Raw genomic sequence first — 19,557 nt, 5'->3', positions numbered from 1 at the left:
AATGTGCCCATAACACCCCTCAAGGTGCCCTGTGGTACGGGAGCATTAGAAGCAAATCCTTTAAGTCCTGGAAGCAGTCGGTTAGACAGATCCAGTTCATCCCTCCAGACACGCTGCGGCTGCTTTATGATTCATCACGGCTCAGATTACAGTCACACCCGCGCTAACCTGTAGAACCGAACCGAACCTTTAATAAAATGCTTTGCTTTTCTTTCTTCAAATACCCAAACTCTATGCTCCTTTATATTTCTCACATTGGAGTTCCCAGATTTTTCCTGAATCGGTTTCCAGCTCTGACGTAATACAGGGTTCCTACAGCGTAAGGCAAGTTAAATCCAAGACTTTTTAAGAAATAATAAATAAATAATAAATAAATAAATAAATAAAAATTTAAGACCAAATTCACAAGAAACACAAGAAAAACCTGCTTGCGACAACTTAACCCAAAGGTTTATTTTAACATAAACCACTGCGCTAATGTTTCAAATTTGGAAAAGCTTCCCATACAGGAAGAAAGCTAAAAACACACAAATGACAGATATATTTGAAAAATTATTTAACTGAATTCACAAACTTTGTTTTAGCAGGGAACAAAACTAATCAGTTTTAAAGCCACAACATAACCAGTGCTAAGTCTTTTTTGCAGCTATTTTTCTTTGTATGGTTTTCTTAGTATGTTCGATTTGGTGATAAGTGGAGGCGTTGCAGAGACAAGGGTGGAACTAAACTGAGAAATACCGGCTGTTTCTCTGTAACTCCATTTTGACGCTTTGTGTTTCGTGCTTCGCATGTGCGACTCCACTGCCTTAATTCCCATCGTTCTGAGCTTGAATGACTTCTTGCACTAAATCCACTGAGCCTCATGTATGTTCCCTGGTTTTAGCCGTGGAGGAAACTCTTGGCTGGAGACAATTTTGGTTACATTTACACTTGCTCATATTTTCCAGACAAAAAGTTAATGGTGCATCTCCCAAATGTCCCGGCGGACATTCAGGACGGAACCAATAAAGGCAAGCCATTTTTTTTTTTTTTTATAAAAAGAAAAAAAAATTGTCAATTGTAATGTTTTATTTAGATTACAAAAAGAAATCGTAATAAAAATATTCCTATTTATGATGTTTTAAAAATTAAGACCTACAAAAGACTGATTTAAGACTTTTTAATACCAATTAAGGCTTTAATTTTATTTTGAAGAATTCAATGCCTTTTAAGACTTTTTAAGGACCCGTGGGAACCCTGTATTAAAGGAATAGTACACCCAAAACATGATTAGCCTTCATTTTCTACTCACCCCCATGCTGAACAACACTCTGGAGTACTTTTTTGATATCTCAAATGCATCTGGAGATCTGGGAGGCTTCTTGCTGTCTGCTGACATTCAAATAATGGAGGTCTATGGCGCCCGAGGCAGAAAGGTCCATAAAAGTCCACAAAAAACGTGTCAATATTCCTCCATGCTGCTCGTCCAATGTATTCCAAGTGTCCTGAGTGGGTAGCGTCCATAATTTACTCGAAACGAAGTCATTTAGAATGTTTTTAGAGCATAAACAGTAGTGTATAGGAGTTCCTAAAAGCGCGTTCACGAGTCTACGGAAACCGCGGCAGACCAAACCAGATGAAAGTGCGCATTTGAGATATCAAAAAAGTACTCCAGAGTGTTGTTCAGCATGGGGGTGAGTAGAAAAGGAAGGCTAATCATGTTTTGGGTGTACTATTCCTTTAAGCACCCTGGGCAAATCCCTCCTTCTGCACCCACAAAGGAAAAGTAGAAGCTATAGTGCAGAGCAAAGGTTTCATCAATCTCAATCTGTAATTTTTTAAGTGTTATCTTTCATTTTTCATCTATCCGATCCAGACTGTACTTTTATTCATGTATTTGGGACTTTTAACAAACTCACAATGATAAACCTGTTCTCACTACTTTCTCTGCTGTAGTTCTACTCAAAGTGTCAGCTTCCATGTTGATCCACTGTTTAACTTTTACTTTCATTATTACTAGCCACATTAGCCACTAATTTCTTCATAAATACATAAATGTATAATTTAGCAGCTGATCTAGGTGAGGAAGATATTTTTTTGTGTTAATTTTCTAACACGCAGCAGAAAGGAGCAGCTCAGTACTTTGAATAAGGATAGGGGAGCACCGATCGCCTCTACATGAGGCTGTTAGACAGTTAATGGTATTTAAAACATATTTTTAAGCCAAGTTGTCAGGAGTGTTCAAACGTCTACTTTACTCTTATAGGCGTCTGAAATGCTCTTTAAATAAAGCTGCTACGGTATGGTGAATGACGCAATGGTATTTCAGAAATGTAGGAAAGTCCGGCTCCATTCTGCAGTGAGCAATACATCCTGACTGACATCTTGTGATAGCTGCTGTCTCAAAGATACTCCATAACAGCATTTCCCTTAATGTGGGCGTACACTGTGCGATATTTTCAATTGTTGCACGCAGCTGCAGCTCAAACTACGGAAGAGGATTAGGGCCACTGGAAAAAAAAAAAAAAGTTAAATGATTTTTAAATTTTTTTTTCAGTTTAACATGGGAAAAAAGTCAGAATTCTGACTTTTTTCTCAGAATTCTGACTTTAATATAAGAATTCTGACTGAAAAAAGTCAGTATTCTGAGATTAAAGTCAGAATTCTGACTTTTTTACCATACTAAACTGAAATAAAATTTAAAAATCAGTTAACTTTTTTTTTTTTTTTCCCAATGGCCCTAATCCTCTTCCGTATCAAACTGTACGACAAAACTGTATGGTTTAAAAGTTCACAGCTCACGATGTTTGTTCTCACACTGTGCGACCCGACGCTCTGATGCGATCTACCTGCTCACACTACACGTCTAAAAACCACGTCGGACTCAGCTCTGCAGTGAGATGATGCTGATCAGGCTCATCGATCTGGAAGAGAAGAAAAAGAACTCCCTTGTTTGCACATGCGCAGTGCTTGAGGTTCTAGTAAATCGGCTCAAAGCTCTGCTTCGACAGCTGCAAAAACGTTCTAGAAATAAGTAAAAATTTCTTAAATGAAGTGTATTCACCCTTAATTTCAGTAGGTAAATTGAGATAGTTTACCAATGGAATGAGTAGTTTTAGTCTTAAAATAAGATAATTAGAGAATATGCACTTGAAATAAGACTATGGAATTGTGTTTTCTTATTTTAAATGTAAATTGTCTTGTTCCATTGGCAAAATGTCTCTTTTACCTCCTCAATTGAAGAACAAATGCACTTATTAAAAAAAAAAATTGACTTATCTAGATTTAGATTTTTTTGCAGTGAGGATTTGCTCCTGAAAACACCTCACGACGGCCGACTGAATTTCAAACATGTTTGATTTTCTCCTGACCTTACGATTCCTGATTAGGAGGTGGTTGCGAGAGGCTGATCGGCTCTCATTACTCCCTGTATACTACACGACACACCATCAGGCTGAAAGTCGGTCTGATTAAAAAATTCTCGCACGACTGGAGAATGGGCCAGAAAGGGTAAAAAAAAAAAATCGTACAGTGTGTTTTAATAGAGCTAAAAACTATTGTTTTTTTGCCTTTTATATTTAAAAGTCATCAAACCATTTCCTTCGAAAAGCACAGAGCTGTGCTCTATCAGTATAATCTGTTTTCTTAACGCTGAAGGGAGAACCAGGATGGATGGATGGAGTACGTGTGGTAAATAAAGTGTTTTTAGATAATAAAATCACAATAAATTGAAAATCTTTTTCCTAATCAGAAAAATTATTTGATTAAATCTCAGACCTTCCGATACATTAACCCTCCTAGGAGCACCAGGCATATTAAGCTTGATGGAGCTGATGTGGTTTTTATAGTTTCACTCAGTCCTTTGTGACGGACGTATTTCATTGTCATCAGTGTCCCTTTTAATCAACTCCCAGTGAGCCGACAATCATTTATTATTTCCAAACTCATTACGGAAAACAGAATTCAATCATCCATCAAAGTAAAAGCATTAAAGCAAAAACCAAACTAAAATCAATCAATCATGCTCCCGTACCTGATCCTTCTTCTTTTTCTCCTCCACCTGCCTGAGCTGCTCAGAAGACAGCACGCTCTCTATCCTCTGCATGTCCCTCATCAGGAGGCGCTGAGACTCCAGGAACTGGTCGTTGGCCCGCTGCCACGTCTGCTTCAGCTGGTTGTGCTGCTGCCGCTCCAGCTCCAGCTTGTGGCACACTGAAAGCAGCAGAGAGGCGCAGAGAGCGATCAACAACTGTCCAGAAAAAGGGCATCGGCCTCGACCACATTACTGCTTTGTGATTCAAGTCACACATTTCTCTTCAGATGCTAAGGAGAACAAGACAGAGAAATTGATTCACATAAATTGCTGCATAATACCTGCAGCATATTAACAAAACCATAAAAACTTCCCAAAAATCCAAGTGGGAGGAACTTTTATAGAGAATTGTGAGCAGGAATATAAAACTGCCCGCTTAAAGGAATAGTACACCCAAAACATGATTAGCCTTCATTTTCTACTCACCCCCATTAGGGGTGTAAATCACATCCATCATGGCGATTCGATTCAGTATCGATTTCCTGACCCAACGATTCGATTATTTTCGATACTCAAGAATACACCACGATTCGATTCGATTAATCGGTTAATTTTTTTTTTTTTTTATTATTTTTTTTTTTACACCTTACAGGCTAAACAAAGTTTCAAGTTTGAAATAAATCAATGAAAGCTGTAATATCATTATGCATTTTCTTTAGAAACAAAAGCAAATAACAGAAGTAGAAAAGTTGCATCAAAAAATACTGCAAAAATACTGCACAACATCAGTGTAATGAGTTCAATGCAATACCTCGGCTCCAGAGAAACTGTCCAACAAATTTTTTTAGAATGTAATAAATATACTCAGGAAAGAAAGATGTTGCGTAGAGAGTTAGACAGGAATAAAAATAAACTAGATATAAGGAAATTGTTTCAAAGGTCATCTGGGGATGTAGTTTTTGGTAGTATTTTTTATTTTCTAAGAAGAACGGGTATTTTAGGGAGAATATAATAGTTTGTCTGGTCCATACTCCATTCTGGAAGGTGGCGGTAATGCACCTATAAGTTGTTTGCCAACCGCCATTAAAAAAAAGAAGAAGAAGAAGGCTTCAGAGTGACGACGTCACCGCCCCCTTGAGAGACCTCTCCCGGATTGTAGCTGATTGCAAACAGTGCAGCAGACAGGAGGCCGGCTTGTTTTGTTTTTATGACCGAAATTGCGGAAAACAACTTGTGAAGTTTGACCCGCTAGATGAGCGAGAACGCTGGGACCCTTTTTCCAGCTGAATCTCCGCTCTTTTTGCCCCATTGTCCCTCCGTCGTCGGACTAAACTCGCCCCACTTCCTCACCGCCTCGGCCGTATCTAGACCCACAGTGTGTAGCACAGACCACGCTTCAATACTGAGCATAATTTAAAAATGTCTGTGTGAAGCTTGCTGCAACAAACTGTTGTAAGAGTATAACCAGGAAGCGCGGTAGGAGGGCAAAATAGGTTTAGCGCCACCGCAGCACGGGAGGGAGAATTACGTCCAGGAGCAAATGGATAAACATACAGGTGCTGGTCATAAAATTAGAATATCATGAAAAAGTAGATTGATTTCAGTAATTCCATTTAAAAAGTGAAACTTGTATATTATATTCATACATTACATACAAACTCATATATTTCAGATGTTTATTTTGTTTAATTTTGATTATTACAAATGACAACAAATGAAAATCTCAAATTCATCATATCAGAAAATTAGAATATTGTGAAAAGGTTCAAAATTGATGGCCCCTGGTACCACACTCTAATCAGCTAATTAACTCAAACCACCTGCAAAAGCCTTTAAATGGTCTTTCAGTCTAGTTCTATAGGCTACACAATCATGGGGAAGACTGCTGACTTGACAGCTGTCCAAAAGACGACCATCGACACCTTGCACAAGGAGGGCAAGACACAAAAGGTCATCGCTAAAGAGGCTGGCTGTTCACAGAGCTCAGTGTCCAAGCACATTAATAGAGAGGCGAAGGGAAGGAAAAGATGTGGTCGAAAAAAGTGTACAAGCAAGAGAGATAACCGCACCCTGGAGAGGATTGTGAAACAAAACCCCTTCAAAAATGTGGGGGAGATTCACAAAGAGTGGACTGCAGCTGGAGTGAGTGCTTCAAGAACCACCACACACAGACGTATGACAGACATGGGTTTCTGCTGTCGCATTCCTTGTGTCAAGCCACTCTTGAACCACAGACAGCGTCAGAAGCGTCTTGCCTGGGCTAAAGAGAAACAGGACTGGACTGCTGGTGAGTGGTCCAAAGTCATGTTCTCTAATGAAAGTAAATTTTGCATTTCCTTTGGAAATCAAGGTCCCAGAGTCTGGAGGAAAAGAAGAGAGGCACTTCATCCACGTTGCTTGAAGTCCAGTGTAAAGTTTCCACAGTCAGTGATGGTTTGGGGTGCCATGTCATCTGCTGGTGTTGGTCCATTGTGTTTTCTGAGGTCCAGGGTCAACGCAGCCACATACCAGGAAGTTTTAGAGCACTTCATGCTTCCTGCAGCTGACCAACTTTTTGGAGATGCAGATTTCATTTTCCAACAGGACTTGGCACCTGCACACAGTGCCAAAGCTACCAGTACCTGGTTGAAGGACCATGGTATCCCTGTTCTTAATTGGCCAGCAAACTCTCCTGACCTTAACCCCATAGAAAATCTATGGGGTATTGTGAAGAAGAAGATGCAATACACCAGACCCAACAATTCAGAAGAGCTAAAAGCCACTATTAGAGCAACCTGGGCTATCATAACACCTGAGCAGTGCCACAGACTGATCGACTCCATGCCACGCCGCATTGCTGCAGTAATACAGGCCAAAGGAGGCCCAACTAAATACTGAGTGCTGTACATGCTCATACTTTTCATGTTCATACTTTTCAGTTGGCCAACATTTCTATAAATCCTTTGTTTTTATTGGTCTTCAGTAATATTCTAATTTTCTGATATGATGAATTTGAGATTTTCATTTGTTGTCATTTGTAATCATCAAAATTAAACAAAATAAACATCTGAAATATATGAGTTTGTATGTAATGTATGAATATAATATACAAGTTTCACTTTTTAAATGGAATTACTGAAATCAATCTACTTTTTCATGATATTCTAATTTTATGACCAGCACCTGTAGACCGGAGAAGAAAAAAACATGAATCGATTATCTTACGGACGTGTCAATGCATCGGATCGTCGGCTTTTGGATCGATGCATCGATACTAAACGATTATTATTTACACCCCTAACCCCCATGCTGAACAACACTTTGGAGTACTTTTTTGATATCTCAAATGCATCTGGAGATCTGGGAGGCTTCTTGCTGTCTGCTGACATTCAAATAATTGAGGTCTATGGCGCCCGAGGCAGAAAGGTCCATAAAAGTCCACAAAAAACGTGTCAATATTCCTCCATACTGCTCGTATGTATTCCAAGTGTCCTGAGTGGGTAGCGTCCAGAATTTACTTGAAACGAAGTCATTTAGAATGTTTTTAGAGCATAAACAGTAGTGTATAGGATTTCCTGAAAGCTCGGCAAAGAACTCATGCTCTTCCTCAACACTGAAGTCCTCAGACATTTTTCTTTCGTTGTTTCTTTCTTTGCACAGGTAAACAGCACATTTCTTCTTCTACGCTTGCATTATTGGCAGAGCAGACGCTGAATGCGCACTTTCATCTGGTTTGGTCTGCCGCGGTTTCCATAGGGCTGTGAACGCGCTTTAAGGAAATCCTATACACTACTGTTTATGCTCTAAAAACATTCTAAATGACTTCGTTTCAAGTAAATTCTGGATGCTACCCACTCAGGACACTTGGAATACATTGGACGAGCAGTATGGAGGAATATTGACACGTTTTTTGAGGACTTTTATAGACCTTTCTGCCTCGGGCGCCATAGACCTCCATTATTTGAATGTCAGCAGACAGCAAGAAGCCTCCCAGATCTCCAGATGCATTTGAGATATCAAAAAAGTACTCCAGGGTGTTGTTCAGCATGGGGGTGAGTAGAAAATGAAGGCTAATCATGTTTTGGGTGTACTATTCCTTTAATAAAAGAGATGAAGTTTCATATCCATTTCTTTTTCTTAGAAATGAGACTACTGTGTGAAAACAGCAGCTGCTACAAGCATGATCCTCAGTCTCTACGCCTTTAAAGGTTATTTAAAATCAGAAAGCTTTCCGTCAGAATCACAGAAACGAACCGTCATGAAGCTCTTTGCGTAGTTTCTCTGCATCTTCCTGCAGCACAGACTTCTGCGTGTTCAGCACGGCCACGTACATCTCCAAGTCCGTACGACACGACTTCTCAGCCTCCAGAACATGATTGAGCTCCTTCACCTGTCAAAAAAAAAATGCTGTGGTTTGACTGATTCTTTAGTTCCTAAAGTAGAAGATAAATCAATCTGATTGTTTTTAACATTGAACACTTTTATGGTTTCACATTGTTATGTGCGTCGGGCACATTATTTTTGTTTCTTTTTTTCCCTTTTAGTGTTGTATAGAGCTTAGTTGAGTCACTTAAATATTAGAGTTGACAATTATTTCTTTTTTCTTTTGTAAATGATTCGATGACGTAATTGGTTGTGATATTGGTCCACCTATAAGTAGGCTGGGTCTCTCTCTCTCCCTCTCCATCTCTCTCTCCCTTCGAACCTTCTGATCGAGCCACCGTCACAGGGAGCGCGTCCTGACGCGATGCGCACGTCTCCCGTCTTTGTAGGCCGCCGCTGACCTCTCCAGCCTGCCATGTGGTATTTTTGTTTGTTAGCCTTTGTTTTTTGCAGATTTTTTGTAACTTTGACCTGGGGACCGGTTGTCCTGTTTTCGTTCTTTTTTTAATTTTTATTAGGGTTTTAACCATTAGTTCGTTACTAGCCGAGGCTAGTATAGGCTTGGCCCTCTGCTGTAACGTTTTGTTTCTTTGGATCGGCTCACCAGGTCCAACTTTCCGTTCATACTTTGTTTTTTGTTTTTTCCTTAGAGTTTTTTTTGGACACGGGGAACTGGGGAAAAATCTGACGCTCTGTTTTATTTTCTCTTTGCAGAAAAAACAAAACAACTGATCTAAAAAGAAGTTCCAGAGATTAAGAATAAAATAATTATTTTGAACCTCATGTTGTCTCGTGTCCTCAAATATGTTGTGGCCTGGGTGGTCGTAACACACATCAACGTTGCTAATTGTGGCTACAGGAACCTGATAGATGAGATTTTGATCTTTACAAAATTTGGAGCACAGCTTCATGCATGGGGTGCATGAAGCTGTTGCAGAACTGGAGAGCTCCTTTAGTGACGGACTGCTGTACCCTAAATGCACCAGGGAGCGTCATCACAGATCCTTCCTCCCAGACTCTAGAACCACCACTTTTCCCAACAACCTCAATAAGTTGTTACATTCATGCAGATTTTGCACAGTTTCTACCTTAATCAGTTAACCTCATCCTGTCATTTTGCACATCTCTGATGTTTCTGTTATTTAGAAATATCCTTTACTGTAAAAAAAAAAATAGCTGCATATTGGTTATTTATTCTCCAGGTGCACAGTTTATATTGTTAAAATAATTTACAGTACAGTATTCTATTGCTTATTTTTTAACTCTCGACTGTTATGTTATTCTTATACATTTTTCTAAAGGTACACATTTGTGTGACAATTTTTTCTATAATGTTTTTACCTCTGTAAATACCAGAATCTCCCCATTGTGGGACAATAAAGGGATTTTCTATTCTATCTTATTCTATTTACCTGATTAGCTAAAGCGGAAAAGGAGAGATCATTTCTTAAAAACAATTTGCAGTGTTCTAAATTTCATAAACGTTTTGGTCATAGCTCACTACATGACTTGGTGGCTGTTAGTCTTTGCCTGTGACTTTACTAGTCCCAAGCAGTGTTTTAAGGGTTGTTTTTTCACTATACAATGAAACTGTGGACAGATTTATTAAGCTAGCATTAGGTGCATCCAATAAGGAATCTGATGCAGCAAAAAAATGGCTGCCACATATTTTCAGTTAAAAGGTAAAGTTAGCTAGCTATTTGGGAGTCCTAAGCACAAATATTGGCCGTTTCTCAATATGTGAACTTGTGCGTTCTCATGTGCACGTGTCCTCGTGAAACATCATCAGCCTCAGCCCTAGTACTGTTCCCAATTCACAAGAACAGCAGACCCAGAACGATCAAAGTCACCGGATGTTGTTCTCGCCCCTCCCTCTTTACCCAGCATGCATCAGAGCAGACTTGTCCGTTCTTGAGATTGACAGCTGTCTCAGCATGCACTGCAGCAGCAGCACTTCCAGGTTTAGCGCTCACAGAGCTCAGAGGATTAGGTTAAAAGTTCTCTTTTCTGTTGCTGTTGTACAATAAAAGTAAGTTTTAAGATCTATTTAGGCGAGAATATTATACTTTCAAGCGTCACTATATGGACCATTTACCGATTTAATGGTTAATAAAAAAAATAAAAAAATGTCACATATCAACGTATCTGCCGTGTTCCAGACGAGCGCTGAACGTGTTTCTAACTTCCAGCTACTGTATAATGGCGTATCGGCAGCGTTTTGGTATAAAGGGGGTTCACAGGAGGAAACCGTCAGTTCTCCTCCAGACTTCATCCCCATCATAGGGTGAGCCAGAAGGTGAGTGATGGATCCTCCCTGCGTTCACGCCCACCACCAACAAACTTCCTAGCAGACAGGATGCTGAATCTGCTGCCACTAAAAACCTTCTTTCTTTTTCATTTTATATTTTTTTGGCGGGCGGTAAACACCAGCTAGGTTAATACCGCAATCAAAGACATCTTTTTACACTGCAAAAACGATCTAGAAATAAGCAAAATTTTCTTAAAATAAGTCTATTCCTCCTTACATTTAGTAGGTAAATAAAATTATTTGCCAATGGAATTAGAATTTTTAGTCTTAATAAGATAATTAGATATGATGCACTTGAAATAAAACAATGCAATTGTTTTATTCTTATATTAAATGTAAATTGTCTTGTTCCATTGGCAAAGTGTGTCATTTACCTCCTAATTCATGAAAAAAACGCCCTTATTTTAAGAAAAAAAGGACTTATTTAGATTTCAATTTTTCGCAGTGTGTAGAGGCCGGGTGCCTCCGTCCGCCCCCCTCAGGACACTAAATTGTGACATTTCATGGGCATTATGCTGCCGTGCGCTATGCAGAAGTTAGGCCGTTGTTGGACATAAGTTCTGGACTTGTTATGGATACTTTATGTATAACCCCAAAATTGAAAAAAATACATAGAAAGTTCAGTGTATGCCAGCGCTATAGGAGATTTTGGGACTTCACATCACCGTCAAAGTGTGACAGCGGCTTTAAGAAGTGAAAATTCAACAAGATAAAAACTTTTGAGAAAGACCAGCAGAATATTGATCAGGAGTTTAAAAAAAGGTAATTTATCATGAATGTTCTTTCTGAAATGAGGCTGTTTTCTAAAATACACCTTAAAAATGTTGTTAACAGGCAGACTAACCTTAGAGGCCTCCAGCTCCTTTATCCTGTCCTCAGCAGTACCCAGCTTGGCCTTTAGAGCGGCGATCTCCTGCTCCATGGGCATCACCACTGAGCGCAGCTTCTCTGCATCCTCCTGAGCCTGAAACAAACAACACCTTTTAAATGACAAAATACCAACAAAACAGTTTAGGGACAAACATTCTGAATATGTCTGTTCACTCTGCATCTTAACTTCAAATATTAAGCTAAATTCAAGGAGAAGCTGAGAAGCTTTTTTTTTGTATTTAACATAAGAAAATCTGCTCCAACCCTTTTGAAGATGTACATTGCTTTTGCTCATCCAGTAAAATGTTGTTTGGATGTTTATTTCTGACTATAAATTAGGGTTGTCAAAAGTATCGATACTGAAACGTTGTATCCGGATACAATACTCAATTTCAAAAGTATCGATACAGCCATCTAAAGTGCAGAATAGTGTGGAAAATGCACTTTCTGAACACTGTGTGATTGAATAATTCTCTGCACTTTTCAGTTTCAGACTTTTTTAGTAACAGGTGCAGCTGCTGAGAATTATTTTTGTTTAACCAGTTTGGCTAGTGGCATTGTTATGTCTGCAAAGCATAGCCAAGGAAGGAACACTTAATTTTAATTTTATAAGTTTTTTATCAAGCTTGCTAAATATTTTGCACAGCAAACAACTTCAAAATATTGTTCTTATTGTTTATTTCATTTATTTCTTGTATTTTTTTAGTAATGAAAATATTTCTGTTGAATTTTAGAGTCTTTGTTTTTATTCTTGTGGTATCGAAAATGGTATCGAGTATTGAAAATTTTACTTAGTATCGGCATCGAGTTGAAAAGTTTAGTATCATGACAACACGACTATAAACACACAATTTAACAGCTTTAAACTCAAACACTCTGTCTTATTTTCTAATCCCGTTTTCAAGACAGAATGTGTTTAAATGTTGGGAATAAAACTTGCGCCGCCTCTTTCCTCCTTCTGCCTGATTGCATGCTGCACCGTTTACTTGCACCATGGCAGCTGCTCCATCTGAAGAGATGGTACGATGACTTTAAATGAGCAAAATTTAAATCCCGAAAAGACAGAAATGTTATCTTAGGACTAGGGTTCTGAATGAAAAGGAAGCCGATCAGTCAGCCTCTTCATTCAATTGGCCTTCAATAGTAACTTAAAAGACCTTGGTATTATTTTTAAACCAGGAAAGTTTATTTAAATCCCTTATTTAAATAGGTTTCTAGATTTCAGTTCTTTAACCCACACAGTGTTAATTTCATCAACCAAGACGATGGCGAAAACATTTCGTTAACACCCCTTTTTCCCGTGACGATGATGAGACGATGACGCACAAAACTTCTTTCCAGAAGATAAAAATATGATAATAATAATAATTTTTTCCTCCCAACTAGATACCCGACACAGTGACATCACAGCCACATCAGAGGTTGGTGAAGGAAGAGAAGTCTGTTTGAGGATGAAGACTTTGTGTATATGATGAAACAAGCCGACAAAAGGTTAAATGTGTAAAATGGGATGTGTGTTAAAAAGAGAATCAGTGTGTGAAGTTCTATTCTGCACAGTGTTATATAAATAAAATAGCAGTGTGTGGAGAAGTTCTATTATTTACAGTGTTGACTAAAATGACAAAAAATTTGACCAAGACTAAAATTGATTTGCGTCATTTAGTGGGGGGGGGGTATCCTGAGGTTGTGTGAGTCCGATCCCCCACTCCCACAGACTGCCATTCTGGGTCCCTGAGCAAGACCCTTAACTCAGGGGTGTCAAATTGGTTCCAGAGAGGGCCGTTGGGGGACTACCGATGAAAATTAGCACTCCTTAGCTAACTCGGGTATATTTACATTGTTTTAATGTTTATTAATGTACACTGTCCCCTTTCAAATAAACAATAAATGAAAAAAAAATGAAAATGTGGCTGCAGGTTTTTTTTCCAACCAAGTAATAGCACACCAGACTCCTGTCATCTCATCAAGTCATCATGTTAGATTGGACTCACTTGATGAGATGACAGGAGTCTGGTGTGCTATTACTTGGTTGGAAAAAAAACCTGCAGCCACACGGCCCTCTCTGGAACCAGTTTGACACCCCTGCCTTAACTGCACACTGCTCCCCGGGTGCCGCACAGTGGCAGCCCACTGCTCCCCGAGGGGATGGGTTAAATGCAGAGAATTCCTTTTATTGCTCTGTACTTGTGACGGTGGAATGAAAATGAAGTTGAATTCTATTCTAAGACTAAAATTGATTTTCGTCATTAAGACTAAATTAAAAGGAAAAAGTGACGAAATTAACACTGCCCACACAACACTGGCAGAATTGGAAATATGCTTTTAAACAGTAACACTGAGAAACTAGTCCATGCATTTGTTGCTTCAAACCTGGACTATTGTCATTCTTTATTATCAATAAGTCCAAATAAAAATGTTAGGGTTAGGGTCAGCAAAAGAAAAAAAAAAGAAAAGGATAAATCTACCTTCTTCATTTCATCCTCCAGATTCTCCTCTTCTTGACCCTCTGTGAGGCGACGTCTCAAATCCCCCAGTTCCCTCTCCATCGCCTCTCTGTACTGGTTCCACTGGGCTCGCTCCTGCTCCAGACGCTGGTGGAACTGGACCTCATATTCACAAACTGTATCTGCAGAGCCACAAAATTCAATTCAGTTTATTTCTATAGCGCCAATTCACACATCATGTCATCTCAAGGCACTTTCCAGTTCACCAGATCATCCAGTCAGATTGATTCAAAGTTTTCTATCTAAGGTAAACCAGCTGATTGCATCGACTCATTGACTCTTCAGCAATCCCTCACACTAAGCATGCTTGTAGCGACAGTGGAGAGGAAAAACTCCCTTTTAACAGGAATAAACCTCCAGCAGAACCAGGCTCAGTGTGAGCGGCCATCTGCTGAGGCCGACTGGGGTTCAACGAGACAGAAGCAGAGATAGAAAAAGAAGCATAGATACAAAAGGCAACTGTAAAAGACGACCACGTCCAGGAAACACAAAATAAAGAAAAACATATTATACCAACAAGAAGGTAAGACAGGAAACAATAGAAACTGTTTCTCTAGTTGCAGATGCTGCCTTTTATACTTTTGTTGCGTCAAATAAAACTCAGAAATCTTCCTTACAATATCACAGAGGTAGAATAAACAAAATAAACAAAATAAACAGCTTTTGAGCTTATAAGGTTCTCATTTCCGATATTTTACTGCGTAGGTTATTTTTACATACATAATTATTTCCAATAGAGTGAGAAATATCAAAAACCACTTTACCACAGAATTCAGAACAATCCTATTATGTTTTTTAAAACCTGAGGTGTATTGTGTTAATTTTGTAACATCGGTCCGACTAGACGAGGAGCGGCCATGGAGTTTACCTTTCATGATGGCCTGCAGAGAGGCCACTTCCTCCTGCCATTGGCTGCGGACCTGGTCGATAGCTTCCTGTTTGGTGTTTTCTGACACGGTGGCCACGGCTTTGATGGTCTCGATCTCAGCCTGGGCCTGAGCCAGCTGGGCATGTACAGTGCTGAGCTCGCTTTGGGAGTTCTCCAGGGCCGTCGTTTGTCTCTTCAGTTCCTCTGAAGACAGGGGACCAAGATGGATCAGATGGGACAGGGATGAGCAAAATTTGCAGACGGATGGAGGATTAAACAGACCAGGAATAAAACGGAAGGTATGACAGGGTTTGCTGCATCTTTACGAAACCCATATTCAGCACAGTTAAGAAAAAACAATTCACAATCTTTATGTTTTTTAAGATTTAATGGTGCTTCCTTGCATATGATTTATAAAGTTTATAATCTTGTGATACCAACCTTCCTTAGACATGTACAGGTCTTTGAATTTGGCTCGCTTCTGGTTGAATTCGGCCTCAAGCTGCTGTTTGAGTCGAATGAACTCGGCTCTCTCCTGCTCCAGAGCAGCAACTCGCTGCTGAAGCACCTCTGGAACTAGAGTGACGGGGGAAGAAGCAAAAACAGAAAACAGTTCATCAGCTGTTAACTGCATGTAATTACAGAGGGGTGGTACAAATCCATATATAGTTATGATGAATTAAAAGGTATTGTGGAGAATTTTCTCCATTTTTTTAAAAGACCCGCCCTCTCCACTTTAAAGAAAACGTGCGTGCGAGAGCATTCACGAACCCATTACTCCTCATGCATGCTCTGTTTAGCTCATAGAAGCTTACTGTGTCTGAATGTCCGCCCTAAAGGCCTGGTTATCCTCCTGTGTGTCGCAGTGAGTTTGTTTCAGATATTTTTGATTTATGCCCAATATTGCAGCGTACTCTGCGCTGTTATTCCAAGCAACAACGCCAGAGGGCCAGTCAGGAACGAGCTATGGCTCTAGATACGGCCAAGGCGGTGAGGAAGTGGAGGCAAGTTTGTGCGACAATATAAGGGACATGAGAGCCAAAAAGAGCGGGGATCCAGGTGGAAAAAGGGTCCCAGCGTTATCGCACAACGGCGGTCACACAAACAAAACAAGCCAGCAAGGTACCAAACAGGAAATACGAATGTAGAGAGGATGTAGATTTGACCAATCAGAGGCCTCCTGTCTGCGGCCACTTACAGTTTTGGAGATGTGCAGCAGAGTGTCTGCGGCAGGGATGGGGGCACATTTGCATTCACTGCGACTAGGGTTGTCAAAAGTATCGATACTCAAAAAAGTATCGATACTGAAACGTTGTATCCGGATACAATACTCATTTTTAAAAGTATCGACACAGCCATCAAAAGTGCAGAATAGTGGAAAATGCACTTTCTGAACACTGTGTGATTGAATAATTCTCTGCATTATTCAGTTTCACACTTTTTTCTGTAACAGGTACAGCTGCTTGGAATTATTTTTGTTTAATTGGTTTGGCGGGGTGGCATTGTTATGTCTGCAAAACATAGCCAAGGAAGGAACACTTCATTTTAATTTTGTAAGTTTTTTATCAAGCTTGCTTAATATTGTGCACAGCATACAACCTCAAAATATTATTCTTATTGTTTTTTTAATTATTTCTTGTATTTTATTAGTAATGAAAATATTTCTGTTGAATTTTAGAGTCTTTCTTTTTTTTTCTTGTGGTATCGAAAAGGGTATCGAGTATCGAATATTTTACTCAGTATCGGTATCGAGTTGAAAAGTTTAGTATCGTGACAACCCTAACTGCGACACACATGCAGACGACCTGGTTTCTGAGTATAAATCAGCTCTAACCCCTAAATCCCTCCATCACTATATAGAGCGGGGACTATACAGTGAACTTCATAGTGAACTCAGTTAACTGACCGTTCAGACAGTTGATCACTACTTTTTGCTCCCTGTTGGTCACGTAACTCCTCCTCCACTGCGCGGTGCCTCCGCCATCTTTGTTATTAGTCGCCGCTGTCAGGTAGTGAATTCCTATGGCGACAGCGGGCTGCTGAGACAGCAAATCCCATAATGCTTTGCGTGGAGAGCTCTACGTACAAAGCATTCTGGGATATATCTGCCTCTATTAAGGCCTTTCTTTTCTTCTCATACACTTCGTAGACACTTTTTCTCTTACGACCCTCAGCAATTGTCAAGGAACAGTGGTGAGAAAGTCGAGCTTCAATGACTGACTGAATCGTAGCTCACCACAGATATACGCCGATAAGTGCGCAGAAAAAGCCTTATGTAAACATATCAACATAATGATTTACAATTAGGAGGACCACTTATTTAGATGATCCGCATGGAAATAAAAGACTGTCCTCTATGACTTTAATGTTAGTAATTAGGTGCAAACAGCAATGCACAAAAACAGAAGTACAGTCCTAATAACAGGTTAAGAGTAACTAAAATTAGGGATGCACGATATTGGGATTTTGGCCGATATCCGATATGCCGATATTTTAAAACTCATGTAGCCGATAACCGATATCGATACCGATGTTAAAGCTGGACAAAAATAAGTAGTCATTGAAAATAGCAGTTTTGTTATCCATTTCTGACACTTTGAAAAATAATAAACTCAAATATATTTTCATATGCTGATATCAAATAGATTTTTAAAAACGCGGTATCGATCTATTTTACTTTCAAAATCTTGTGAATTTTTACAAACTCTCGTGATATTTTGCAAATTCTTGTGAGATTTTGTTAGAAAAATAGATCGATACCGCGTCAATATATCAACATATAAAAATATGGCAAAATTTCGTGCATTTTCAGGGGATTCCGTAGCATAATGATGACATATAGCAATATTTCATTAGTAAAAGAGATTGATATGGTGTTTTTAAATGGCAATATATCAGCATATGAAGATATTGGGATATTTTAATGTATCAATATTTTTTCCCTCGTCTTTAGAAGTTTTTAAGTCTGTAAAAAAGAAGTTTTTGAGGAAGAAGAAGTAGTATTTTTTTTTTTTGTAGACTTTAGAAACTCAGAAGCTGATCAAATATCGGGTTAAATATCGGTGGGGTGGCCGATGTCCGATATTCAGTTTTAAGGCCGATACCGATAGGGGGCCGATTATATCGTGCATCCCTAACTGAAAACAAATAAGGACAACACTTTCGGCTGCTAAACAAAACTCAAATGTTTATCATTTTATTTTATTTTATTTATTTTTTTTTTTTTTTTTTTTTTTTTTTTTTTTACAGTGTCCTGTCTGGCAAGGTGGCAATAAGAATAATTGTCTTGATGCCAAAAGGAGCCCAACAGATTTTACTTTCACAAGTGTAGCGGTATCGCAATTGCCATACCGCTCCACTTGTTTCATGTATATAAATTGCTTTATTATAATTATGCAGGGAGTTTTACAGTTCATATGGACACTGCAATGTAAGTAGAGCAGAAAAACAGAAGAAGAAGAAGGAAAAAGAAAAAGAAAAAAACAGGACAAAAGATGAAAGAAAGAGGAGATAGGAAGGAGACAATGACAAAACATTTTCAGTCTGCTTCAACACCTGTAATGAGATGGAGAAAAAAAAAAAAAAAAAAGAAAAAAGAACAGCACAACCAAAAAACATGGTACGAGATATACAATAAAGCAAACACCTTGAAACTATCACTAAAGTAATATTATTAAGTCTGACATGTACTCTGTGTTACCTGAAGATATGAATGTGGGGTTTCTGTTTGGAAGTGAATCTCTAAGTACCTGAAGCCTAGCACCTGTAGTTGTTTGTGAGGGTGAACTTGTGCATGTAAAGTTTTAACCATAGAAAAAAATGCTCAATAGTGGTTGTGGAGAGCCGGAGAGGCACACCCCCCAGAGCACTGAGTCCAGCGCCGGGAGACCCTAAGCCCCAGGCGCCCAAGGGGACCCCAGAAGCGAAGGCACCAAGGCGGGGCCAGCCCCGGAAATCAGACCCCACCAAGGCAGGAGGAGAGACAGCCACGAGGAAGCCCCCCAGCCACCGCCATGCCGGCGCCCCGGGGAGCCGCGGGGGACGAGTCCGCGGGCCCCGCCGGCAGCCGGCCACCCCGAAGTAGGGGCCGGGCGCCGAACACCAGCCCCCCCCACGGCGCCGACCGAAACGCCCCAGCCCCACAGAGCACCGAAACACGCCCCGCCCCCCCGCACCAAGCCCCGGCGACCGGCCGCAACACCCACCGCGACCGCACCACCCAGGAAAACACTAAGACGGCCCCGCCCCCGGCCGGGGCCCATGCGCATCCGCCGCGAACCGGCCACGAGCGCCGCGGGACCCCCCCCAAAACGCCCCCCCCGGCCAAAAGCGCAGCCCCACCCCACCAAGACCGATGCCAACAGCGCGCAACGAAACACACCGCGCACAGAATCAGCCCGAGAGCAGAAAAGCCGCCCGGCGCAAAACCGCAAGAGGAGCAGACCGCAGCCGGCGCAACCACCCCCCCCAGCAGCCCGAGGGGCAGCACAAAGCCAGAGCGGAGCGAACCGCGCCGCCCCCCCCACCGGACGAGGCCAAAGCAGCCCAGCCACGTCCGCCACCCCCCCCCGCAGCCCGCACCAGGCCCCGACACGCGGCCAGAGCAGCTCCGCCGCCCCGGCCCCCCACCACG

The 19,557-nt window shown here is 40.5% G+C and overlaps 1 protein-coding gene across 3 annotated transcripts in view; it reads right to left on the bottom strand.

Moving 5' to 3' along the window:
• The window catches only part of rabep1 (rabaptin, RAB GTPase binding effector protein 1), a 54,210-nt gene that overhangs the window by 29,925 nt on the left and 4,728 nt on the right, over positions 1-19,557 (bottom strand). For all 3 annotated transcript variants that reach the window (XM_038308738.1, XM_038308739.1, XM_038308740.1), the window contains exons 2-7: positions 15,366-15,500; positions 14,925-15,128; positions 14,018-14,178; positions 11,527-11,646; positions 8,246-8,381; positions 4,013-4,191 (exon numbers count right to left, since the gene is read on the bottom strand). In XM_038308738.1, the coding sequence (XP_038164666.1) occupies positions 4,013-4,191; positions 8,246-8,381; positions 11,527-11,646; positions 14,018-14,178; positions 14,925-15,128; positions 15,366-15,500 (935 nt within the window). The remainder of the gene's footprint in view (positions 1-4,012; positions 4,192-8,245; positions 8,382-11,526; positions 11,647-14,017; positions 14,179-14,924; positions 15,129-15,365; positions 15,501-19,557) is intronic.

Source organism: Cyprinodon tularosa, unplaced genomic scaffold (genome assembly GCF_016077235.1).
Source record: "Cyprinodon tularosa strain WSP-4 unplaced genomic scaffold, ASM1607723v1 ctg646, whole genome shotgun sequence".
Lineage (NCBI taxonomy): Eukaryota > Metazoa > Chordata > Actinopteri > Cyprinodontiformes > Cyprinodontidae > Cyprinodon > Cyprinodon tularosa.
This window is presented reverse-complemented; position numbering and strand designations above follow the sequence as displayed.